This window comes from Mesoplodon densirostris, chromosome X (assembly GCF_025265405.1).
Source record: "Mesoplodon densirostris isolate mMesDen1 chromosome X, mMesDen1 primary haplotype, whole genome shotgun sequence".
Taxonomy (NCBI): domain Eukaryota; kingdom Metazoa; phylum Chordata; class Mammalia; order Artiodactyla; family Ziphiidae; genus Mesoplodon; species Mesoplodon densirostris.
Window position 1 is genome coordinate 50,404,677 of NC_082681.1, and position 27,005 is coordinate 50,431,681.

Below are 27,005 nucleotides of genomic sequence, written 5' to 3' on the forward strand. Positions count from 1 at the left end.
ATAATGAGTAATGCTGCTGTGTGCATTCACGTACAATAATTTGTTTTGGCACCTCTTTCATTTCTTTCGGGTATACAGCTAGGAGTGCAGTAGCTGGGTCATATGGTACTTCTGTGTTTAATTTTGTGAGGAACCAACAAACTGTTTTCCACAGCAGCGAAACCATTTTATCCCCACCAACAATGTACAGAAGTTCCAATTTCTCCACATCCTCACCAAAGCTCTTCTTGTTATGTTTCTTTTTTTAAAAAAAGCTACAGGCAATGTAGTAGGTGTGAAGTGGCATACTATTGTGGCTTTGATTTGCGTTTACTTAACGACTAATAGATTTTCCTCTGATCATTGCTTTTGCTGTGTCACACAGGTTTTGGTATGCTGTGTTTCCATTTTCAATTGTCTAAAAGTATTTTTAAATTTCCCTACTTGATGCATGATATATGTAAACCCATCTAGCTGGGACATAAAGGAGTTTTGACGCATGCACTTTAAGTCCCATTGCTATCCCATTTTTGTGCAGAAACTTCATGTTTTATAAATGGAAAAAAATTGTATAAAAACCCCACTTATTTGTGTTAGAAGGTGCCTCGTCCTCGGGGAGGAAGGCAGGGACGTTCAGGCCTGGACCTACTGGCTCGTGATTGGGGCAGGGAAGAGCAATGGAGGACACACGACATACAGCTTGCAACAGCACTCTTTATTATGAAACCAAACAGCAATCGTGAGTGGGGAAAAGACACAGGACAGCCGACCCTTCAAGTGGCTATGTTACCTGGCCTACAACGTAACTTTGGATTCTTGGTCAGCCAGGCCTCCAACCCCAGGCATGGACGTGGCCTGCGGCTGGAGATAAAAGATGATGTGGATGAAGACAAGGATGGCATCCAAGGGCTCCTTTTAGGGGATTTCTTTGAAGGCCTCCTCTGGGATCTTGTCCTCGGTCTGGAGAGAAGGGGTCGGAATGTCAGAAGAGCCCGCTCCCCAAGTTCCATTCCCAGGACACTGACCTCCACCTTCTTGGCCCCCCTGAAGGCCCAGAAATGTTCATCTTTACCCCACTTGATTCCCAGACCTCACCTTGAGCATACTGCAGACCTGACCAGCTCTGGTGCAGTTCCATTCGTTGTCCTGAAGGCACCTGCAGTGGGAGAACAACAGGTGATCTCCATTAGTACCACAGTACAGTCACGCTGACCATGCAATGCCACCGCTAAATGTATGCCACTTTCTTGCTGGGACACATGTACCAGTATGAACACTATGTGTAATGACGAAGAAAGGCCCAGTGAAAAGCAAACCATCTATCACTAGCATTCATGCCCACTAGAATTCAAAACAGAAAAGTAGAGCTGGGCTAAAGAACAAGGGAATTCAATATATACTGATTAAGAAAGATGTTCAAGAAAATAACAAATGAAAAATTCTAAAGTACAAGTCTCCCAGCATCTTTTATTGAGATATAATGCACACACCACTTTAAAGTATACAAATCAGTGCTTTTTCGTACATTCACATGATTGTGCAACCACCACAACTAATTCCAGAGTCATTTTACCACCTCAAAAAGAAGCTCCTTAACCATTCGTGATCACTCCCTATTCCTCCCCATCCCCCAGACCCTGGCAACCACTAATCTGCTTTTGGTCCCTGTGGATTTGCCGATTCTGGACATTTCATACAATATTTGACATTTTGTGACTGGCTTCTTTCACTTAGCATCATGTTTTCAAGGTTCATCCATGTCATGACGTGTATCAGAACAGTATTCTTTTTTATGACTGAATAATATTCTACTTTATGGATGTACCAAGATTTATTCATCCATTCATCAGCTACAGGACATTTGGGTTGTTTCCACTTTTCGTCTATTATCAATAATGCTGCTATGAACGTTCCTGAACAAGTTTTAGAGTGTACACATGTTTTCATTTCTCCTGGTAGGATACTTAGGAGTGGGATTACTGGGTCTTATGGTAACTCCGTGTTTAACATTTTGGAGAAGTGCCAAAATGTTTTCCCAAACCACTGCTCCCTTTTATATTCCCATCATAACACATGAGAATTCCAATGTCTCCACATCCTCACCAACGCTTGTTATCATTCGTTTCACTAATTAAAGCCATCTTAGTGGGTGTGACCTGGTAACTCACTGTGGTTTCAATTTGCATTTCCTTGATGACTAACGATGTTGAGAAGTTTCTCATTTCCTTCCTGGCCATTTATATGTCTTCTTTGGAGAAATGTCCATTCAGAGCCTTTCCCCAGTTTAAAAACATTGGGGTGTTTGCCTTTTTATTGTTGAGTTGCAAGGGTTCTTCACATATTCTTGCCAGATATGTGATATGCAAATATTTCCTCCCATTCTGTTGGTGGGCTTTTCACCTTTTTGATACTGTGCTTTGATGCTCAAGAGGTTTTAATTTTGATGAAGTCAACAATTTATCTAGTTTTTTTCTTTGGTTGCTTGTGCTTTTGGTGTCATATGTAAGAAATGATTGCCTAATTCGTGAAGACTTACACCTGTGTTTCCTTCCCAGATTTTTATAGTCTTAGCTCTTACTTTTAGATCTTTGATCCATTTTCAGGCTAGGTTCGTACACGGTGTGGGAGTCAGGGGTCAAAATTCTTTGGTTTGCACACAGATACCCACTTGTCCCAGCACCATTTTTTGAAATCAATATTATTTTCCCATCAGATTTTTTCAGCACTCTGTCTGGTTGATCATCAGTTGACCATAAATGTGAGGGTTTATCTGTGGACTCTCAGTTCTAGTCCACTGATTCATACACTGTCCACAGGCCAGTACCACGTAGTCTTTATTACTGTGGCTTTGTAGCAACTTTTGAAATTGGGACGTGTGAGTCTTCTAACTTTGTTCTTCTCTTTCGAGATTGTTTTGGTGCATTTCCAAATGAAGTTTAGGTTAACCTTGTCAACTGTTGCAAAGAAGGATTCTGATAGGGACTGCATTGAACCTAGTTTGCTCTGGGTAGTACTGCTATCATAATAATATTGCCTTCCAACCCATGAAAATGGGGTGTCTTTCCATTTACTTAGGTCTGCTTTATTTTTTTCAACAGCGTTTTACAGACTCTGGAATATGAGATTTGCACTTCTTTTGTTACATTTGTTTCAAAGCGTTGTACTATTTTGATGCCATGGTAGCTGGGCTTGCTTTCTTAATTTCATTTTCGGTTGTTCATTGCAAGTACATGGAAATACAAATAAGTTTTGTATATCGGTCTTGTATCCTGTAACTTTGGTGAACTTGGTTATCAGTTGTAGTAGGGTGTTTTGTTTTTTTGTTGGTTGGTTGGTGTGCGTGTGGATTGTCCTGGATTTTCCATATACAAGATAATATCACTGAGCATTATACTATCTTGAAAACCCTTTACACATATACTAGTATGATACCTTTTTCATGGGCTCACTTTTATTTTCGGAAGCAAAATATTCAAAAAGCTATTTTTCCAAATTGCTTTCGAGTTTCCATGATTCACTCCCCTACCGTTCCAACCCAAACTCATTCCCATATACACCCAGCACTCACTTCTGAGACCACTCGAGTTTCATCCCAGACAGGGTGGAGAAAGCCTGCACCATCTCCTGCTGCTCCTGGGAGAGGGAGGAGGGTGTAGGCATTGGGATGGAGAACACACTCTGAGTCTCACTGGGGCTGGCGTCCCTCACAAACAGTTCGTCTTTCACAATGCATAGACTGGAGGATAAACGGGCACTCAGACAACTGGACAGATGGACCACCGCACACTCCAAACAACGATCCTGCTCCCACTGCCACTCAGCAACTACATTCCTTCCATACCCCTGCTGTGTCTGTCTCCCAGGTTCCATAACTAGTACCTCTGCCCCTCCCCACAGAGCCCACCTTTGGAGAGACTGTCTACCACCTTCACTCGATTAATAGGTTTATCCCCAACCCACGGGCAATTTCACATTTACCCTTTACCACAGCCCAAGGGCTGGATGCTCTGATCCCCATTCTCGGAAGAAGACACTGAGTCACACAGAGGTCATGTGACTTGACCAAGATCACACAGTGAGTGAGTGTTGTGTCAAGGAGAGAACCCATAGGCCGATTTCAGAGCCCATGCTCTTCTTAACCACTAGGCTAGACTGCTCCTGGGATCTCCCTGCTGGCTTTCCACAATACTGAGTAAACCTAAGGTCTGCACCACCACATTCCCATGCCCCTGAGCCCAGGCGGGGATGTGCATCCCCGCCCACAAACTCACCTGCAGTAGCTGGCAGGGGTAGTGATGAAGGTCCGGGTGAAGGCACGCACACAGTCCTGAGAACTTCCTTCCACTTCAACAGCAAACAAACAACAGTACCCCTTAGAGCTGCACGTGCTCTACACGCTCACATGGTGTTGCCCAGTCAGGGTATGACTGGACACTCATGCTGAGAGGGCAGCTGTTCACGGTTCCAGGGTGTCGGGAGTGGGGAGGGCAACTATAGGAGCAGTCTGCGCCCAGTGACAGGGTCCCTGACAACCACTGCACAAGTTCACGGGATGCATTTTTCACAGCCGCCCAAGAGGTGGATACTACTACCCCATTGCGCAAATGAAGAAACTGAGAGGTTAAGCAATGGCCCAAGTTCTAAGAGCAAGGATCTGGAACGAGAGCCACCAAACTCCACAGCCTGTGTCCCCAACACCCAGGGTGTGCAGGGCAGACAGGCGTGGACACACCTCAGACCTGGGGTGTCTGTGGGAAGACTGAGGGCTAGAGAACACAGGAGGAAGGGGAAGGGAGGGGAGGGGAGGGGAAGGAAAGGAAGGGAAGTAAATGGAAGGGAAGGGAAGGGGTCCAGGAAGCTGGGTGGTTCTGTGCGTGAGCCTGGCCAGGGGAAGGCAGCAGTGGGGCATCTGGGGTGGGGGTCTACACACACCCACCTTTCTTGAACACCCCGCTGACGGAGAAACAGAGCATCATCTCCTGAAAGGGAAGAGCCCAGGCACCCAGTCACCACCTCCACCTCCTACCCACCTGTGGCTTCTTGGGCCCGCCCGAGGGAGGACGCAGGCGCTCACTGTCTGGAACCACATGTCCACCCGAAGGAGCTGAAGTCATGCTGAGTCTTGGGCAACACACAGAGGGTGTGCACAATGACACGTTTTGTGTGCTTCAGCAGCTGGACCCGTAGGTCTGTGAAGAGAGGGGAAGCGAACAAAGGTCAGGCGCTGCCACGCCCTGGGCCCTATGATTGACCCCTTCACTGCCCTTTCCCACCCAGTCTTCCCATCGCACACTCACGGGGGTCCTTGAGGTTCTTTATATTCCTGCTGTCCTTGAAGTACTTGCACAAGCTGCTTCTAGGAGACAAAAAGGAAGAGTGGGTGGTGGGTGTGTGCAGGAGCTGGCCTGTGTCTGCTGGGGAGCCACACGACCCAGGAGCAGAGTCTGGCCTGTGATACTCACGGGGCTGGGTCCTCAGAGTGGAAGGGAATTGTCAGGGAGGAGCAGGCCTCCTCAAGATAAGCACAATGGATATGCGGTTGGTCTCCACACTCATGGATCAAGTAATACCTGAGGGAGAGTAATGAGGACAGTCGATCTCTGTGGTCTGGACCTCAAATGAGACTTGAGAAGTCCGATGAGCAGACCTGTGCTTAGGTCTCCTCAACTCTCCTAGCCCTCCTCCCCTTGCTCAGATTCCCAAGGGTACTTACTGCTGCAGGAATTGCAGGACTAGACTCTTCAGTGTCACAGAGCCTATATAGCATTCCTGGAATCAAAAGGCATTTGAGATTGTGTGGCTGATAAGGGATCTGTGGCTCTCCTGCAACTCACCAAATGTTGTTTGATCCTCTTCATCACCTTGCAGGGCTTTATTATGTAGGGAGTGTCAATGTCAATGATAATTGGTGAGGGTAACTCCTGGCCATCCTGGAGAAAGGAAGAGGAAAACAGGAGTGGAGACCAGGGGAGTGGCCCTTGATGACCGGGGAAAAAAGTTTGGTCAAGTAGGCTGAGGGTCAGAGGTCAGGTGTGAAAGGCCTTGGAAATTTCATGGGAAGGCTTACAGTAGATGTCTTTATCATGAGGTCTTGGAAATCTCTAATGTTATATGCAATTTGTGTGTGTGTGTGTGTGTGTGTGTGTGTGTGTATTTATGGGTATTTTTCCAGAAAGTATATCCATGTCATTTTCAGGAGTCCATGTGCCCCAAAATGGTTAAGGGTCTGATGCCAACATGTACTCTAGGCAAGAACCAAAGGGCTTGAGGGCAGGTGCAGAGGTCACCGACATTAGTAAGAGACAATGATTTTCGTAGGCACTTACCAGGCATAACAACTTTGGGAAACATTCTCTGATGGCCCTGTCCAAAACCAAAAATAGAGAAGAGGTGGTTGATAGTTCAAGGTTGCAATGCTTCCTTTGAGCTAAAACGCTAATACCAAAAACAGAGATCAGTGTGTTCTGGCCCATCCAGCAGCCCCATTTGCACACCTCTGCTTCTGATTTTAAGGGTTTTTGGTCCACTTCCCTGTTGAGCACTGAGTATCTGTCATCGTACTGTGTGAAAGGCACTGTCTCCTAATCTCGCTCAATACCTTCACTTTAATATTCCTTCCCTCCCAACCTTCCTCTCCTTCCCGTGGAGAGCTCCCACCCAGACTACCCAGATTCCGTTCTCCAGTGCCACAGGGGCCAGTATTTCAAACCCATGCTGCAGGGCTACGTTCCCCTCCCTTCCTTCCTCCAGGTCCCCATAGTTCTCCATAGTGGCTAGAATAGAACTAAGAATAGTTCTAAGAATCTTAGAATGTAAAATTATACAGCCACTATGGAGAACACTATGGAGAACGTAACGCACCGCTGTGGGTCCCTACCTGACTTCCAGGGGCTTGGCTGGCAGAAGCCACAGAGTAGAAGGATGCATGTGACCTCAGGATTCAGGTGCCCTCAATCGTGAACTGTAACCGAGAGAACTGAGCCTCAGGAGACCACAGCATGTCCCATGACCATAGAATATACACGACCAACAGCCGAAGGGTAGGTGCGGTGTTCACATGACAGCAGGTGCTTTGCCTGCCATGTGATGGTAGAGGCCACATCCCTGTTGACTCAGGGATCTGAAGATTCTGGTAGGCAGCAATCTTCACGAGATAGAGATGGCTGAGCCTGATATGTGAGCAAGGGGGATATGTGACCAACCATAGCATCCATACGACACTCAGAAGCAGGTCACCTTTGTGACTTGGAGGGCTGAGGCTTCCACATGCCCCTAGCTAGTGAGGGCCACATGACAGGATGAATCCACATGATGGGCAGGGTTTAGGAGTCTGCCATGCTCTAGCGACTTGAAAAGCTGGATCTACCACATGATCATAGTGGCAATAGGTCCAGAGAGACTACACGAGCTCAGGGTTTAAGGGCTCATGGTGCTGACATGGCCAGTAGGTCTGGGCCTGCCACATAACTGTCTGGGCCTGCCACGTGATGGCCGCATCCACGTGACCATAGCCTTAGGAGCCCACGGTGCTCAAAAGCTGGGTCAGCCTCCTGAGTGTAGCCTAGTGACAGTAGGGTTCTCCCGGCTGCGTGTTTCAGGAGGCCGTTCTCTTCACGAGAGCTGGAGATCTGAGATTGCCCACATTCCTGGGCTTCCCGTTGATGGTGGTGCCTCCGGATGATCTTCCTCAGAACACAAGCTGGCTTCACCTGCCCCAACCCCTTTTTATTGTGCTAATGTGCTTCGTTCGTGTGCTAATTTTTTCCCTAATAACACGTGAAATTTAACACATAAATTAACACATAGCAATGGACTAGGTCCTCCCTAAATCCATAAACATTGCCGTATTTTAGAGTCTACTTCAAAAACCTAAGCGGTGGGTACAGGTAAGATTTGTTGCCATAATTTCATGCAAGTCTAAGAGAAATTAAAGCAAACTCAATAAGTGAATTTTAGCTGTTAATTTGAAAAAAATGTATATAATGATTACTATGTGTCAGGCACGTTAAAACGTCAACTCCTTTAATAGTGGCAATTCTATCAACTAGGTACTATGATTATTATTCCAGTTTTCACAGATGAGAAAGTGGAAGCACAGATGTGTTAAGTCACTTGCCTAAGTGGTAACTGAACCTATAGGTGCCAAACCAGGGTTTACTCCTAGGCACCCTGGCTCCAGACTTTGTGTTTGGATCACCCACAAGAGCCTCCAAAGAAAATTAAGAATAATTCAGTCTTCCTTATTCAGACTAAGCGGAAAGGCATCCACAGTTACTGAAAAGATGAGATCATAGAGGACCTCTTTAAAGTGCCATTTAAATAATTTCCAGTACTACCAGTAATTAGAACTAATCGTAGCTGAAGCCAGTTAAGGCCGTTGGATTCATTTTAAGGTATAAATATAAACTTATCCTTAATAAGTGAAGTATATGTGTATATAAAAGGTGGTATAAAATGCTAGACGTTAGTTGAAAACGTTTCCTTCTTTTATTTTTAAACACCCTAAAGATAAATATTGCAGATTTTATGGCTCTACTTCTCTAAAGAGAAATATTGCAGACTCTATGGCTCTTTACAGAATTCCAAAAGTTAAAAGTAAGCAGAATCTGAATTAGATATTACTGCACTTATATTTTGTTTGCATCTGCCTAGAAAGGACAGAGAAAGGGAAAGGAGAATATACAATAGAGTTTTGGGGGTTTTTTTAATGGCAGTTTTACAAACACCTCTTTTGCTGATTTGTGTGGAAAACTGAAGATCTGTCTGTATATCCAAAAGAGATTTGAAGTGAACTTGCGTGTTTGCTGGCTTAGGCAAACTTAATGCTATACAAGCAGTGGGATTATTTTGCTGGCACCCTGCATCGTGGCATGGCTACATAAATAACCTGAAGAAAATACAACAGACCAAATTTTGCACCATGGTTAAATTTGAATATACTGGTAAGGATAACAGACTGTTTGTAGTTGTAAGCCTATTGAAGGAAGTAGTGATTTTTTGGAGTGACTCTGTTTGGGCACATTGGTGTTACTTAGATAATTTTGGAATATTATTTATGGGACAAATGTAAATGCAGGGTATGAAAATGGAGCCACGTGTTTACAATAGAGCCTATTATGAAACCTCAAGATGGAATTAGGAAGCTTCTGTATACAATCACTGGATGGAATCCGCCATCAAGACCTGATGGCTGTCCCAACTGTAGCTTCTGTAATGGAGAAATCCACTAATGGTGATTGAGGTCAACTTCTTTCACCAAAAGGCAAACCCTGGAGTTCTAATTATAATTTTCTTGCGAAAGGTTAGATATTCTCCTGTCAGAACTAATGGTCGTATCATTTATTCTTGCCCTGCGATGATTACCAGGAGCTATTTTAGGATTAAAAAATATATTTAGTTACACCAGTGGGTGCCTGTCAGCTCTTTCTTACATACATTGGGGAAGGGACGCTAAGGCTATGGATAAACACCTGTATGAACACAGCTTATGTGAGCTAGGCCGTTTAGGCACTGCACGTATATCAGGCGCTGTGTCTGTTTAGGTGAGGCAGGCTGATAAGCTATTCTTCTTGAATGTTGTTTGGCAAGGTTTACTGGGAACAGCTTTTACTTCTTTTATATTTCTGTTTTGGGGTGGACGTTTTGGAGGTCAGTGCTAGTGGCTTTGTTTAACACAGAGAAATGGGAAAGGAGAATAGCAGACATTTGTGATGCTGCTAAATTAAACACAAATACTCAAATGCTTTTGGTTCAAACACAAATATGTACAACTCAAGTAGAGGTCATAAGTGAATTTACTTTCACAAAGTAAAATTGACTTAATCTGGTACCATTATCCAAGAGAACTTATCAGATATTGCTGTACTTTTATAGAAATGGTCATCAAAACATGTTTTTCTTTGTTCCTTTAAGAAGCTCGTTAATTAACTAGAATTGACTTTACTGTCAGTGCCAAGCAATGGGAAAGAAGAGAAACAATTGTAGATAATGCTCCCTGTCAGAGTACTCAGTGTGCTCCCTTCCCCCAGCCCAGTGTAAATTTTAACAGCTCTAGGTGACGAGCTCATTCTTGGGGACTACCACAGCGTTGAAACAGAAAATTACATCCACAGTGAAAACTTCTTTTGAGGCCAAAGGATGATAAGGGGCGAGAAGGCAGGGATCCCTTTCACGGTTTTTGCTCATAAACTATGTCATTTGTGATGGTATGATTCTCTGGTACAGTCTGAAAATCCCTTCCAGGTGAAGACCATTTAAAAATTAAATAAGTGTGTTTCCAGGCTTTAAAAATTATTAGACAGGGAGAATTGAAGTGGTCCTAGCTTGGCTCTTATTATCCACTCATTGTAACTATTTTTTTTTGCCACAATCCCCAAATAATTCTAACTATAGTCTTTGAAAGTATTGTGATATGTGTTTTTACGTAAACAGCCACATTGTTTTCTTGTTACGATATCACACTGCCATCTACTGCTGGTTGATATGTTCCCATATGATGTAAATGAGTGACATTTGCCAGCTTTCTTTTTTTATTTTATTTTTATTTTTATTTTTTTTTGCGGTATGCGGGCCTCTCACTGTTGTGGCCTCTCCCGTTGCGGAGCACAGGCTCTGGATGCGCAGGCCCAGCGGCCATGGCTCATGGGCCCAGCCGCTCCGCGGCATATGGGATCCTCCCAGACCGGGGCATGAACCCGTATCCCCTGCATCGGCAGGCGGACTCTTAACCACTGCGCCACCAGGGAGGCCCTGCCAGCTTTCTTTAGGATAGAAGCAGGCTTTGAGGACTAAGTCATATCAATGAACTCTGCATTTTCATCACATCACCAGATGATGTTTTAATTATCTAATTCATGTAGCCTGTTTGGGTCCAAAGATCATCTAAAATGTACATGATGCTCTACCTTTTTTCCCCCACAAAATCTGGAAAAACCTGCCATATCATGGGCTCTCTAAAAACTGACAGGCACTTGCAATAGGTAACTATCACTGGATTCTGAAATTCTACTTTAGTCTAGTGTATCTGTTTTTATATGGGACACGTTGATGCAATTCAAAGTCTCCCAAATAGGGAGGGGGATCAAGATGGTGGAGTAGAAGTATGTGGAGCTCACCTCTCCCCACAAACACATTAAAAATACCCCTACATGTGAGGCAGTTCTCACAGAAAACCAACTGGAAACTGGCAGAAGATCTCCTACACAACCAAAGCTGCAAGGAATATCTCTACATATCCAGGAAGGACAGAAAAAAAATTTAAAGACATGAGGATGGTCCTGGCACCGCTGGGAGAGATCTGTAAAGGAGAAAAGGTCCACATAGGCAGACCCTTGTCCCGGGGAGCCCCCTTGCCTGCTGGAAAAGCTGCTAGGAGAGATGGAGGGGCTGGAAAAGCCTAAATTCTGCTCACAAGGAGTGCATGCATGCTGGCTTGCTAACAATCAGGGCAGAGAGAGACAGGCACTGTTGGCTGCTGCCTTGCTGCACTCCCCAATCCAAAGCACACACAAGGTGGTGGGGCCACAGTTGCACACAGCAGCTGAGCATTGAATCTTAGGTAGACAGGTCCAGGGAGAGGACTTGATCTAGATGTGTGGAGACAGACCGCAGGGCCTGGGGTATGGTCTGGGCCAAACCAAGGAGCCCATTGTCAGCCTGCACATAGTGGGGGCAGGTCCTGCCACAGTGCCCATTATCAGTGTGCACACAGTGGGGGCAGGTCTGGCCATGGTGGCCTTTGCCAGCACGTGCGCCAGATGGCGCCATGGAAAGGCAGAGCAGCTGGGCACTGCATCTCGGTTGGATGGGCGCTGGGCAGGAGTATGCAGTTGTTCATTTCACGGTGGGAGCACACTGGCCCCGCTCACTCTACACCATAGCTTGGTGCCAGATCTGGAGCTGACAGGTCCTGGGAGAAGTCTGACACAAAGTCAGCCCAGGTTCCAGGCAGCGGCACAACCACCTCAATTCCTGCAGCCACAGGGCCCCGGCCCCCAGCACCAGCCTACTCCACACCACATCCCAGCACTAGGTCTGCAGTGAACACAACAGAGAATGGGATACAACCTTGGGCTGCTTCTGGGCAGAACCATGGATGCCTGCAGGGCAGGCACATAGGTTTGCGGTGACCACACGGACCTCATTAGCTTCAGTGGTCACCTCTTGGATCAGGGCATGTGCTCAGGGGCAGTGGAACCTGAGTGAACCTGAACCTCAGGGCTTCTGCTCCAACAGCTGGGAATCAGACCCCAGCCCCAACAGGGCTGTGACAGCCATAATGCAAAGAGGAGGCCCCAGCCAAGAACCAGTGCAGGCTCTGGTCAACACAACTTCAATCACACACCCTATCAAGGGAACAAGGGCCAGCGCACTTTAAAGAAATATGTGGCAAGCACCCACGCCATAACCAGCACTTGCACCAAAAATATTGAACTCATGCCGTCTACACAGGGATCTTCCAACCTAAAAACCCCCCTTCAAGAACACAGTAGATAGATGCCTGTCCTAAATTCAGAGATGAAGAAAGTTAAGTAGAATGAAAAACAGAGGAACTATTCCCAATGAAAAGAAGAAGAGAAATCCCCTGAAGGGACAAATAATGAAAGAGACCTCACCAGTCTACTAGACCCCAGATTCAGAGAGGAGGTAAGAAAAAGGCTAAAGAAATTAAGAAAGATTATTGCTAGGAATGCAGATCACTGCAACAAGGAACTAGAAACTGTAAACAGAAATCAATCAAAACTAGACAACTCAATTGCCAAGATAAAAAACAAACTAAAAGCAATAAATAGCAGACTAACCAAAGCAGAAGAATAAATAAGTGATCTGGAAGACTGAATAATGGAAGTCACCAAATCAGAACAGCAGACAGAAAGGCAAATTTTTTAAAATGAAGAAAACATATGAAATTTATAGGATAATAAAAGCATGCGTAATATGCATAATCATATGCATAATGGGCACAGTCATATGCATAATAGGGGTACCAGGAGAAGAGGAGGGAGAAAGGGGGATAGAAAATGTTTTTGAAGAAATTATGGTTGAAAATTTCCCAAGCCTGAAGAAGAAAACCGATATCCAGGTACAGGAAGCACAGAGGGGCCCACCCAAGGAGAACCCAAATAGAGTGACACCAAGACATAGCATAATTAAAAAGGCAAAAGTGAAAGATATAGAGAACTACATAGTCAACTGGAAAACAAGGTTTAAAATGGCAGTAAATACATACTTATCAATAATTACTTTAAATATCAGTGGACTAAATGCTCCCATCAAAAGACAGAGTGGCTGAATGGATTTAAAAAAAAAAAAGAACCTACAATATGCGGCCTATAAGAGACTCACTTCAGGGCACAAGACACGGACAGATTGAAAGTGAGGAGATGGAAAGCTATTTCATGCAAATAGAAACAACAAGAAGACAGGGTTAGCAATGCACATATCAGACAAAATAGACTTAAAACAAAGTCCATAAAGACAAAGAAGGATATTATGTAACGATAAAGGGATCAATAAAGAAGAGGATATTACACTTGTTAGCATATACACACCCAATAGAGGAGCACCTAAATATATAAAACAAATATTTACAGACATAAAGGGAGAAATTAACAGGAATACTCTAATACTAGGAGACGTTAAAACCTCACTGACATCAATGGACACCTCTTCCAGGCAGAAAATCAGTACGGCAACAGAGGCCCTAAATGACACAATAGACCACTTGGACTTAATTTTTACCTACAGGACACTACATCCCCCAAATAAACAGAATACACATTCTTTTCAAGCGTGCAAGGCACGTTCTCAAGGAGAGGCCACATAGTAGGACAGAAAACAAACCTCAACACATTTAAGAGGATAGAAATGACTTCAAGCATCTTTTATTACCACAATGTTATGAAACTAGAAATCAACCACAGAAAGAAAAATGGGAAAAGAACGAATACATGGAGACTGAACAACATGCTACCAAAAAACCAGTGGGTCAGTGATGAAATCAAAGAAGAAATCAGGAAATACTTCAAGACAAATGACAATGAAAACACAACCTTCCAAAATCTATGTGATGCAGCAAAAGCAATTCTCAGAGGGAAGTACAAAGTGATTCAGGCCTTCCTCAAGGAACAAGAAAAATCTCAAATAAACAAAAAGAGAAAAAAAATTCGAAGAAGAAGAACGAAAAAATTCCCAAAGTCAGTTCTTTGGGAGAGATCAGAGGGAAATAATTAAAATAGAGGTAAAAATAGAAAAGATCAATAAAACCAAGGGCTAGATTTTTGAAAAGACAAACAAAATCGACAAACTTCTAGCCAGGCTCACCAAGAAAAAAAGAGAAAGGGCCCAAATAAACAAAATAAGAAATGAAACAGAAGCAACAACTAATACCAGAAAAATACAAAAAAAAATAAACTCACAAAAACCAAAACACTTAAGAGAATACTATGAACAGTTATAGGCCAGAAAATTAGACAACCAAGAAGAAATGGACAAGTTTCTAGAAATATACAGCCTGCCAAATTTGAGTCAAGAAGAAACAGATAATTTGAACAGACCAATCACTAGAAGTGAAATAGAATCTGTAATTAAAACAAAACAAAAACTCCCTGCAAACAAAAGTCCAGTACCAGACAGCTTCACCAGTGAATTGTACCAAACATACATAGAACTTATACCTATACTTCTCAAACTCTCCCAAAAGGTTGAAGAGGAGGGAACAGTCCCAAATTCATTCTATGAAGCCACCATCACCTTGCTACCAAAAGCAGACAAAGACACTATCAAAAAAGATAATTACAGGCCAATATCTGTGAAGAATATAGATGCAAAAATCCTCAACCACATATTAGCAAACCGAATCCAACACTACATTAAAAAGGATCATACACCGTGATCCAGTTGGATTCATTCCAGTTGCTCTGATAGCCTTATGGGAGTTCCCCTGTATGTTATTTGTTGCTTTTCCCTTGCTGCTTTTAATATTCTCTCTTTATCTTTAATTTTTGCCATTCTAACTACAGTGTGTCTTGGTGTGGTCTCCTTTGGCTTGACCCTGTTTGGGACTCTCTGTGCTTACTAAACCTGGATATCTCTTTCCTTTCCCAGGTTAGGGATGTTTTCAGCTATCATGTCTTCACATATGTTCTCTGCCCCTTTCTCTTTCTCTTTCTCTTCTCCTTCTCAGACCCCTATAATGCAAATGTTAGTACACTTGCTGTTGTCCCAGAGGTCTCTTAAACTGCCCTATTTCTTTTTTCTCTTCTTTCTTTCTTCTATTCTGCTTCTGTTAGTTCTTCTACTCCGTCTTCCAGCTTGCTCGTCCATTCCTCTGCGTCATTTCATTTACTGTTGATTCCGTGTAGTGTATTTTTCATTTCAGTTATTGTATTCTTCTCTGTGTGGTTCTTCTTCATATTTTCGAAATCTTTGTTAAAAACTTCTCATTCTGTTCATCCAATCTTCTCCTGAGTTCTTTGAACATCTTTATGATCATTACCCTGAACTCTTTATCAGGTAGATCTCCTATCTGCACTTCACTTGGTTCTTCTTCTGGGGTTTTATCGTGTTCCTTTGTTTGGAATAGATTCCTCTGTTGACTCATTTTGTCCAATTTTCTATTTTGTTTCTCTGTATCTGGTAGGTTGGCTATATTTCCCAACCGTAGAGAAGTGGCTTTTTGTAGGAGACGTCCTGTGTGTCCCAGCCGAGCTCTCCCCTCTGGTCACCAGAGCTACATGCTCTAAGGGTGCCCCCTGTTAGGGCTGCGTGTGTCCTTCTGTTGTGAACAGCACACTACTGTGCATGCTGTGGTAGGTGTGGCTGGCCCCTGTTCCAGTGGGGTGCCAGGCCCTGCCTTGTGCAGAGGCTGGTGACCACTGGCGAGTGAGGCTGGTTCATGAGGTTACTGGCTGCAGTGCCTCAAGAAGTCCCGGGATTAGCGCTGGCCCACTGGTGGGTGGTTCTAGGCTCTGCAGTGGGTGGTGGTGGGGCTAGAGGTCCTGTATGTAGTGTCAGCCTGCTGGTGGGCAGGGCCAGTTCCACATGGCTGGCTGCCGGGTTTGGGGGTGTCCAAAAGCTAGTGTTGGCCCACTGTTGAGTGGGGCTGGATCCCAGGGCAGTTGGCTGTGGGGACCAAGGTGTCTTGGAACTGGTGTTGGCCTGCTGGTGGGTGGGGCTGTGGCCCAGAGAGTCCTGGAGCTAGTGTGGTCTCGCTGGTGGGCACAGCCAGGTTCCTGGGTCTCTGACTGCTGGGCCTCGGAGTCCTGAAGCTAGTGTCAGTTTGTTGGTGTGTGGGGCCAGTTCCTGACATAGCTGGGTATGGGGTCTGGGGTGTCCCAAGGCTGGCTTCATCCCACTGGTGAGTGGGGCCAGATCCAGGAGCAGCTGGTTGAGGGGCCCAATGTGTCCCAGAGCTGGTGCCAGGCTGTTGGTGTATGGGCTGGGTCCTGGTATGCCAGGAGGCAGGGCTGTGGTGGTTCTTGGGCTAGTGTTCCCAGAGGAATATTCCTTTTTACATATTTACAAATATGTACACTAACAGAAGATGTTCTTTAATGTTATTACATTTTTATAAGAGTGAATATCTTCTAAAAGCTTGAAGGTTTTTTTTTTTTTTTTTTTTTTTTTTTTTTGCGGTACGTGGGCCTCTCACTGTTATGGCCTCTCCCGTTGCGGAGCACAGGCTTCGGACGCGCAGGCTCAGCAGCCATGACTCACGGACCCAGCCGCTCTGCGACATGTGGGATCTTCCTGGACCGGGGCACGGTCCTGTGCCCCTGCACTGGCAGGCAGAATCTCAACCACTGCGCCACCAGGGAAGCCCAGCTTGAAGCGTTTAAAGATATTCCATATTGAAATTTAATGGTGCTCTTTAAAGAAAATTGTTGCTGATCATAAATGTTGACAATTTTCTTGCTTCTCATCTTTCATATCTTTATGAACTCTGTGTTGTATGTTTACAGAATGGTAATACTTGATAAAATTGTAACTATAAAGAATCCATTCCCTTCTGGTCAAACTATCCTGAAACAATATTATCAAGGAACGACAGCAAAGAAAAAGCTCTGCCAAAAATTTGAGAAAGAATATGAGATTTAAGTATGCTACCATGGATGCCTTTGTGGTTCTTCCTAAACTTACTGCAGGGATGAGAGCTCTAGTGCTTTGTAACTACCCATTCACTAATTCAATGTAGGTATTTCCTGAGTAGAAGTATTTGTTACCTGGAAAGACATAGTAGTTGAAAACCGTTTGAGCTTGAGTACTGTGGGTATTATGCTCATATTGATAATTGTGCTTTCAAATGGGGCCTGAAGGTGACATTTTTGTTTACCTATGCAATATACATTCCTCATCTTCCTAACTGGTCTCAGATTTTCATTAGTGCATTTCCTCCCTCATACAGTCTCATGTTTGGGGGGAATTTGACTGCTAGTTCCAAGGGTGAGACCAGAGTTACTCTAGATCTCACACAATAATCCTATGTCCCTAGCCACAGTCATTGGTTCAAGATTGGGCCTGAGTCTTTATATCTTTGAGCCACTGGATCAACTAACCTAAAGTCTCCTCTACCTCTGGGCTCTCAGTTATATAAGCAAGTATATTTCCTTATGGTATACACAAAAGTGGATTTTACTTTCTGTTACTTGTAACTTTGTTACTGCTATATCTGTTTTGAAGATATGTTATTAGGTGAATGTAAGTTCAGAATTTGTAATCTTAATACATTTTCTTTTATGGTTTGATAGCAGCCTTCTTTGTTGCAATTGCTTGATGTCTATTTTGCCTGATAGTAATACAAATTAACCACATTCCTTTCAGTTTTACTGATCATTGGTATTTTTTACCATCACTTTATTTTCATCCTTTCTGACAGTGTACTCTACCTGCTTCATAACCTACTGAAACACATTCATAATGCCTGTATTAGACTGCTCAGACTGCCACACAAAACTACCACAGATAAGTGGCTTAACAACAGAAATTTGTTTCTCACAGTTCTGGAGGCTGGAAGTACAAGATCAAGGTGTGAGTCGGGTGATTTCTTCTAAGGCCTCTCTCCTTGGCTTGAAGAGGGCCATCTTCTTGCTTCTTTTTCACATGGTTGTCCCTCTGTGTATACACACTTCTGCTGTCTCTCTGTGTGTCCTGAACTCCTCTTCTTGTAAGCACACCAGCAGATGGGATTAAGGTATCCCCTAACAGCCTTAAATTAACTTAATCCCCTTTTAAAGGCCCTGTCTCCAAATCCAGACACATTCTGAGGCACTGGTGATTAGGGCTTCAGGATATGAATTTTGGAAGAACACACTTCAGTCAATAACAAAACCTAATGTTAAGATGACGTTATCATAGAAAACAAGAGAGCAGAGGCAGGAGCAATGATGCGGAGCAGGCAGGAGGATAGCATGTTAGGCTTTCATTTTCCTGTAGCTTCTCCAGTTCCTAAAATCCTCTAATGGCCAATGAATCCCAGGCCTTTGACTGGGAAACTTGCATTGCTACTACCTCAGCCTGGACCTAAAGGACGGGAACGAGTCATCCACACTAGTTAAGAGCTCACAGCTTAAAATCTAACACTTTCCTATTATCAGTAGATCTGCTGTTTTCTTCCAAGATACTTGACCCTTCTTAACCTCAGCTTATTAATTAGCCACAGAGACAAAATAATTAGTCATACAACTCCAACTGTGAGAATTACATGAAATTGAGATCGACTTCTGCACATAATCAGGGCTGTTTGCTGGGTGGAAGGTTTGGAAAGCTGTTTCCTCAGCCATTTATGCACAGCATGTTCAGGCTCATTCTATTCTAACAGCTCTATATTCTAGGTCATGCCACAGCATTATCTATGAGACATGCAGAAGGGGAAGAGTTGCATCTGTGCACTGGGCTTAGACCTTTTGGGGCCCCAATTATCTCACCAAATACCTCCCTTACTATTTAGCAACCAGAGCCACTTGCAGTTCTCTATTTCGTCTCCTAATCTTCAGGAAGACAGAGACGTTGTCTGAATTTTTTCATGGTCCTATCTTCCCTTCTTAGCACAGAGCTTGACATGCGCTAGGTGCATGAATGAATGAATAGGTGGGTGAATGATAGTTATATTCCAGACATACTTGTTTCTTCTCTGACAGTTAGTAGCCCCTGGCAGGCCAGAGCCTTAGCCTTATAGCTAAGTCCAGTGGTTAGGACTCGGTGCTCTCACTGCAAGGGGCCCAGGTTCGATCCCCGGTTGGGGAATTAGGATCCTGCAAGCCGTGCAGAACAGCGGAAAAAAAAAAAAAAGATTGATGCATTCTGTTGAACGTAAATTATAACTCAGTGAAGTAGGTTTTTATTATGTCGTTGTATCCCTTCCAGATTCTAGACCTGCATCATGCTCATATGTGGAATCAACCTGTATTTTCAGATTGAACTGTACAGTTGGGGTTTTCGTTTGTTTTCTTGCATGCTTGTTCTTTTGTTTTATTTTGTTTGTTTTTTGTTTTTTTTTGTTTTTGCCACAGCCAAGAATATTCTCAGGATCTCCTGACTTATACATCCAACCACATGCTCCCCACCCAGATTTTTCATAGGCTCCACAAACGACATGGTCAAAACAGAACTGTCAGTTTCCTGGCATTGCACCGAAGCTGGTCCTCCATTCATTTCCCCATCGAAGAAAACCGCCCTAACCCAGCTGCCAAAATCCACATTCCAAGAGACACGCTTACTTCCTCTCTATCCCTTACCACAAACGTGGACTTCATCAACAAGTTCAGTACTTCCAAGATACATGTCATTTCAAACCCCATCTCACCCCTTCCATTGCTACGACTGTGGTCTACGAGACTGTAACCTCTCACTCTCATGCATGTCGTAGACTCCTAATCTTGTCTCTTGATCTTACAGTTGCTCTAGTTCAGTCTGTCCTCCAAGGAACATTTAGAATGAACTTTAATAAAGTAGATTATAATAATAAATTCCCTTCCTTTCAGAAAGCACCCATCATAATAAGATCAAAAGCCAGAGTCCTTACCATGGCTCACAGGACCTTCTGTTATTGGGCCCCTCCTACCATTCTCACCTCATTTTCTAACGTTGTCCTCCCAATACACACTGGCATACAAGCTGTTCCCTAAAACTGCCAAGCTTGCCCATATCTTAGGGCCTTTCGTCTTGCTCTTCCCTCTGTCTCGAGGGCTCAGCTCCGATATCTTCCCACTGCTGACTGTGTACTTCTTGTTATTTGAATATTAAATCTAAGTTACACCTTCAGAAAATCCTTCCTTGCCTTCCCCACCCTAGTCATTCTCTGTCACATTTTCCCATATTATTTTCTTAATGGCTTTTAAATCTTGAGTGAATGAACCCCTGTAGAATGTGAGCTCCATGAGAGCCATGACCCTGTCTGTCAGGTTCTCTGATTTATCTTCAGTGCCTATTACAGTGCTTCACATATCATTGGTAACCAATAAATATTTGTTGAATGAATGAATGAGTGAGTGAATGACGTAGATTAAGCACGCTAAGTTGTGAGGACTGAGGCATAGTCTGGGACATGGGATTTGGGCGGTTGGGAGAGTGAGCTCAGGTGTCTCTGAAGCAGCAGTTTTGTTTGAACCCATGAAAACTGTGGTTGGAAAACTGGGTAGAAAGGACATGATAATTGAGGTAGTGCTTCTAGCTGCCTTGGGTATGAAAGTGTAGCATATGTTCTATACCAATTCTCCTTCTTTCTTAATAAAAGAATCCCACATTTATTTGGTACAGTAATGTTTCCAGTAAAAGAACATATTTATAGCCTGCTTTGCAGGCAAGAATGGTCATATGACCAACTCCTACCTAATGAGGTGATGGCAGAAGTGTTGTATAGTAGTTCCAGGAAGGTAGCTAAAAGGGAGATGAATTTCTCACATCAAGGTATTTCTCATACCATCTGTTGTGGACTGAACTGTGTCCTACTCAAATTCATATGTTGAAGCTTTAACCACCAGTACCTCAGAATGTGGCTGTGTTTGAAGATAGGGTCTTTAAAGAAGTGATTAAATTAAAATGAGGCCCTTAGGATAGACACTAATCCTATATGATTGGTTTCCTTATAAGAGGAGTTTAGGACACATAAAGAGATACCAGGGTGTGTATGCACAGAGGGACAACCATGTGAAGAAGGACTAAGAAGGAGGCCATTTGCAAGCCAAGGAGAGAGTCTCAGAAGAGACCAAACCTGTGGACACCTGGATCTTGAACTTCCAACCTTTAAAATGTGAGAAATAAATTTGTGTTGTTTAAGCTACTCAGCCTGTGGTATCTTGTTAGGGCAGCCATAGCAAACTAATACACCATCAGATAAGGTTTTCAATTCTGACAGCTCATTAGAATCAACTGAGGTGAACCTTGAAGATACTGATGACTGGGCTTATCCCTAGAGGCTCTGATTCAGTTGGTTGAATCTGAGCATTACAGGGGATCCTAATGGATATCCAGAGTTGAAAACCACATGTCTAGGAGAATAGTTTTTTGCACTCCATTGAGCAGGCTGAGAGTGATGAATCTAGCATCATTTAGAAGGCATCCCCCCATATCTCCCTCCTTCCACTGTTCTTCCTCTCCCCCATATCCCCCTTCTTTTTCTGCCCTATCCAGATCTCCACAGATGGACCCAGAGATGCCCCCACCTCTTAATCCTGTTCCATATCCAAGTTCAGTCCTAATTTGAGGAACATTTAATAGCTTCAGCCCCACTTCTGCCCTCCCTGTCAAGAAAAGTGAGTCTCGAGGGGCCTCACATTCTCTTACTCTGCCTGTTAGCCAGAGCCAGGGCAGCTCTCTAGAGGTAACTTCTTGCCTCTTAATCCAATTATAAAATGGATGAAAGACATGAACAGAGGGCAAATAGGCTTAGGAAAAGCTATTCAACATCTTTAGCCGCCATGCAAATGCAAATTAAAGTACAATGAAATGTTAAACCCACCTATCCGAATGGCTGAAAAAAACAGTGACAAAACCAAATGCAGGCAACACTGGATAAACTGAGTCACTCATACATTGCCAAAGGGAATGCAAAATGGTACAGGCCATCTGGAAAACAATTTGGAAGGTTTTTCCAAACGATACATGCAATTACCATACGATACAGCAGTTGCACTCTGGGCAATTTACCCAGAGCAATGAAAATTTATGTTTACACAAAAACCTTTACATGAAGTTCATCACAGTTTTACTCCCAATACTTAAAAAGTGGAAATAGCCCAGATGTCTTTCAATGGGGGAATGGCTAAACAAAGTGTGGTACATTCACACCATGGAATCCTATTCAGCAATAAAAAGGAACAGACGATAGACACACTTTACAACTTGGATGGATCTCAGGAGAGTTATGCTGAGTGAAAGAAATCCATTCCTACAGGTAATGTACTATGGGATTCCATTTCTATGACATTTAGGAAATTATAATAGTGTTTGACAGAGTTTAGGGATGTGGGATCAGGAAGAAGGTGGGTGTGGCTATAAAGGCTAACATGAGGGAAACGTGTGGTGATGAAACAGTTTTTGATCTTGTTTGTGGTGATAGTTAGAACACCTGCATAGCTGGTAAAAGTGCATGGAATCATATGTATGAGTATTATGCACAGGCGTTCTAACACACAAATGAGTGCCTGTAGAACGGCAAAATCTGTCTTTAAAACTTTGAACTCAAGGCATACCAGAGAGAGATTTGCTTCCTTCATAAAGATATGTATATTCTCATTAGGAGAAAGAATGAAAAACACCTTTCCACAGTGCCTGCCTTAGCCCTAAGGCTGAGCCAGGCCCTGCTACTGAGTCTTGACTTTTAAAGAGCCCTTGAAGTCCCACAATATGCCATATACTTAGGGCAGGTTTTCTCAGTTTCTCCTTGGGATGGCTGTGTGACAAAAGGATCCTGAGTCCCATTTCACAGACAACAAAGCTGAGGCTCATAGAACTGACAGCACCTCTTCAGATAAGTGGCAGGATTCAAATGAAGTTACATCCCTTGCCCTAAGGAAAGGACACAGAGCAGCCTCCCTTTGAGAAAATGGGCTTCCAAGGCTTGAGAAGTGAGCATCTTACACTCCCCTGATATTGTGGCCCCATGGGTACTCACCCAAAAACCCCTCTTGACGATGAAGATGATAGTGCACATATGTGTGCACATACATTCTTCATGTTATACACATTCATTACTTTCAATTTTATAGAAGAACAAAGTAGATTTTAAAGTTGAATTGACGGTGTGTGTATGTGTGTGTGTGTATTTCTATATGTCCTATGGCTTGCACACTGTACAATCTTTATCTTCATATCAGACCAGAGCTTGATTCCTATCTCAGATTTAGATATGGCAGAAAAATGGTAGATACAGAGAAATTGCCACCAGCAAGTGAACAATTCTGAAAAACACTGGCTAAAACCATTAACCCAGAGCCCAAACTTCGTCCTCACTCTCCTTTGCCAAGCTCCCTGGTCAGAGCCTCAGAGCAGCAATCCTGGATCTGGCCAGCAGGTGGCTTCCACCTCCATTTTTCTTTTACAAAGAAAATGAGCGCTTGACGCCAAGAATAAGAAGATCTTGGAATGTTTTGTTTACTAAGACACTAATTATGTTTGTGAAATTTATATGTATTACTAGAGCAGTCCCATCTGCTGTTGACCCGAAAAGAACATCGAGTTCATTGAGGTATCTCCTTCCCTCCTAGGTGTAGTTTGAAGTGTCCACACTGCAGATGGGGTGACCCTCCCAGAGAGTAGGGTGTTCACCCTCCAGCCCCACCCAGCCCGTAGAGTCTGTCCAGAACTTTTCCCACTCCGTGTCTGTCATACCCTGTCCATGACACTGGACACAGCCGCCAAGACCCCGCTCTGGAGCCCCATTCTCTCTTCCACCTCCCACCAGTCCTGCAAAGCCCTTCAACAGCCGACCATTGCCAACACGCTACTGCCACCTGCTATTTCGTCTTCGTATTCAAGACCCGGAGTATATGTTTTTACCCTCTGCTTTTACACCTAACAGGTTTTTCAGACAAAACTAGAAACATTCTATACATAGGTTCATGGGCTGGGTTTTGAGGAAGAGGATGGAATTTTTTTGCTCTTTGAATGAAAGTCTTTGTGGAGAAGTTTGACCATCGAGGTACGAAGGTGCCAACTCGTGACAGTGGACTGAACTGAAGCATGAACATCGCTGAGCCAGAAGGTGGGAAGGAAAGGCCTAAATCCAGAGAGCTTTCTGGAAGCCTGGGTGGAAAAGGGGCACACTCCGGGTACAGGAATACTGAGGTATCTAGACAGAAAGTGCAGCTTCTTTCTATGCTGAATGGAAAGCTCTATGTGATTTCAACAGAAAGACCATTTTTATTTTTTAGGTTTTAACAGAAAGAGTTTTTTTAAGGACCTCTGGATAAAGGGTTATACACCTATATAAGCAAATCTGGATCCCTGTCATTTATTTTTTATTTTTTATTTTTTTTTAACAATTTTTTTTATTTTTTACTTTATAACAAATTTGATCAGTTATACATATACATATGTTCCCATATCCCCTCCCTTTTGTGTCTCCCTCCCACCCTCCCTATCCCACCCCTCCAGGCGGTCACAAAGCACCGAGCTGATCTTCCTGTGCTATGCGGCTGCTTCCCACTAGCTATCTACCTTACGTTTGGTAGTGTATATATGTCCATGCCGCTCTTTCACTTTGTCACAGCTTACCCTTCCCCCTCCCTTATGATCACTGTAACCCACCTTGGCACTTATTGTGACCATATTTCCATGTAAATGAATTTCTGTGATAACATTTTAAGTTACTTGACAATAAAATTTCACTTATTTTTTTATATTGACCTGTTGTTGCATCATATGGATGCTCCAGAATTCACTTTTCTAGTACTAGTGATGTAAATATAGTTCCTTTACCACGTTTTCTGCTACAAACTATAGTGTGCTTAACATTCTTGTTCATATACATGCAGATATCTTAGTAAGCATTTTTATAAGTTCCTGAAGTGTTCTTTCAAAACAATGAAAAAACTATTTTATTTGAACAAACTCTATTTTATATTTCTAACAATAGTATATGAAAATTCCTGTTTCTGCACACTTTAGAAATAATGTGAATTACTGCTAATCTGATAGGCCACAAATCCTTTCTCCTTGTCGTCACTATAACTCGTTTTTGCTGCCTGACTAGAATTCCATCCTATGGATGTGACATAATGGAGTCTCACAACCTCGTGTCATTTGGAATTCAGTGTTCCTTATATTCCCCATTGTCAAGGCTGTGTGGATGGCATTTAACTGTGCTGAAGGGCACAGCTCAGGATTCATGTGGCTATTTGCACATGAGCTGAATGTGTCCTCTTTGAGCACACACTGCACTCTCTGGGGAGAGTCCTAGGATTCAAAACGCAGCCTGGTCGATGCATGAATATATATGGTGTGAGTGTGTCAGTGTATGGGTGCATGTGTGTGTGTGTGCGCACTGACAACCACATTTCCTTCTGTTTCGTTCAGCCCCTTTATGGCCTTGCTTCTCATTCGTTCTCCCTTCCTAAATCCAGGTTCACGAAGGAAGGTAGGGAATTATCAGGATGGCAATCCTTATAACCAACTCCTATCACCATCCTTTACTACGTCCATCCTGCATGTAATTTGCTTGGTATGGTGGTACAAAAGAAGACCAGGGCAACATCATATTTTACTTTTATTTTTAATTTCTTTTATTTTAAACAGCTTTCTTTGGGTAAAATTTACAGGCAATAACGTTCACACATTTTAAGGGTACAGGGTGATGATTTTTAGTAAATGCACGCAACCATCACCATAACTGAATTTTAGGCATTTCTGTAGTTCCCAAAACTTCCATAATGCTTGAAAACACTGAAGCCCCGTACCCATATTTAGTACCAGGCAAGCACTGATTTGTCCCCTGTCTCTATGGATTTGCCTATTTTGAACATTCCCTATAAATTGAATCATATAGTATTTGGTCTTTTATGTTTGACTCTGTTCACTTAGCATAATGGTATCAAGGATTATATATGTTGTACATGTATCAGTGCTTCATTCATTTCATGGCTGAATAATAGTTGTTGTATAGCTAGACCAAATTTTACTTGTGCATTTATCAACTGATAGGCATTTGAGTTGTTTCCACTTTTTGGCTGTTATGAGTAATGGTACTATGAATAATTTTCCCCGAGTTTTTATGTAGACGTGTTTTTATTTCTCTTCAGTATGTAACTAGAAGTGGAACTGCTGGGCCATACGGCGCCTCAACACGTAAGACAACATTACAATTTCAGATGATTTCATTCCATAATTGGAAATACCTTGAGAAAAAAAAAGAGAGACAGGTTGAGACAGTCTCTAATGAGACGACCCTAATAAACATGCTTATCCTGCTGTAGACCTATTTGTAAAATCCCTTTCAATGATGCAAAAGTATGAGACATGTGGGGGACATTTTCAACTTCATTTGAAAGCCTACTGTCTATAGCACACACTTGCCCATTATCTGACTTGGTCTCCATGGAAGGTGTTTTACCATTCTAGATTTCAGGTAACTGACAGTATCAGTTTGCAATGTAATCCTTGTCTGTAGACAAGCAACTTAATTGTATCTTGGCTAGGGAAACCTCTGTCTCCATTTGACCATGCATTTCAACACTCATGATGTATAAATGTGACAAAAAGGTGGTTGTTGACTTGGGCAAGATCAATTTCAGTGGAGGAGTGGAGGGACGTCCCCATTAGATGAGAGATGAAGACTGGGTTGGAGGGGAGGTCGGGGGATGTGAATTGAGTATCAAGAGTTCATTGTAGATCTTTGGTTGAAGACTGCAGAATATATATGTAAAGAGGTCAGTAACCAGAGATGTGGACAGAGGTCCACAGCATTAAATGATGTTCTATAATCACCATTTATCAGAAACTTGAGCAGCTTGAAATCTTAATGAGAAGGATCTATCTCTTTCTAGATTTAACATCTGAATTTACCACACCAGCCTTCCCACACTTTATTTCCT

At 43.2% G+C, this 27,005-nt stretch overlaps 1 protein-coding gene across 1 annotated transcript in view; it reads right to left on the reverse strand.

Moving 5' to 3' along the window:
- Positions 1–865: 865 nt before the first annotated feature.
- Positions 866–27,005, reverse strand: part of LOC132481903 (nuclear RNA export factor 2-like) — a 39,550-nt gene continuing 13,410 nt past the window's right edge. The window contains exons 15-19 of the mRNA XM_060086806.1: positions 4,916–4,958; positions 4,251–4,323; positions 3,548–3,715; positions 1,075–1,135; positions 866–939 (exon numbers count right to left, since the gene is read on the reverse strand). Of these exons, the coding sequence (XP_059942789.1) occupies positions 895–939; positions 1,075–1,135; positions 3,548–3,715; positions 4,251–4,323; positions 4,916–4,958 (390 nt within the window). The 3' untranslated portion in view covers positions 866–894. The remainder of the gene's footprint in view (positions 940–1,074; positions 1,136–3,547; positions 3,716–4,250; positions 4,324–4,915; positions 4,959–27,005) is intronic.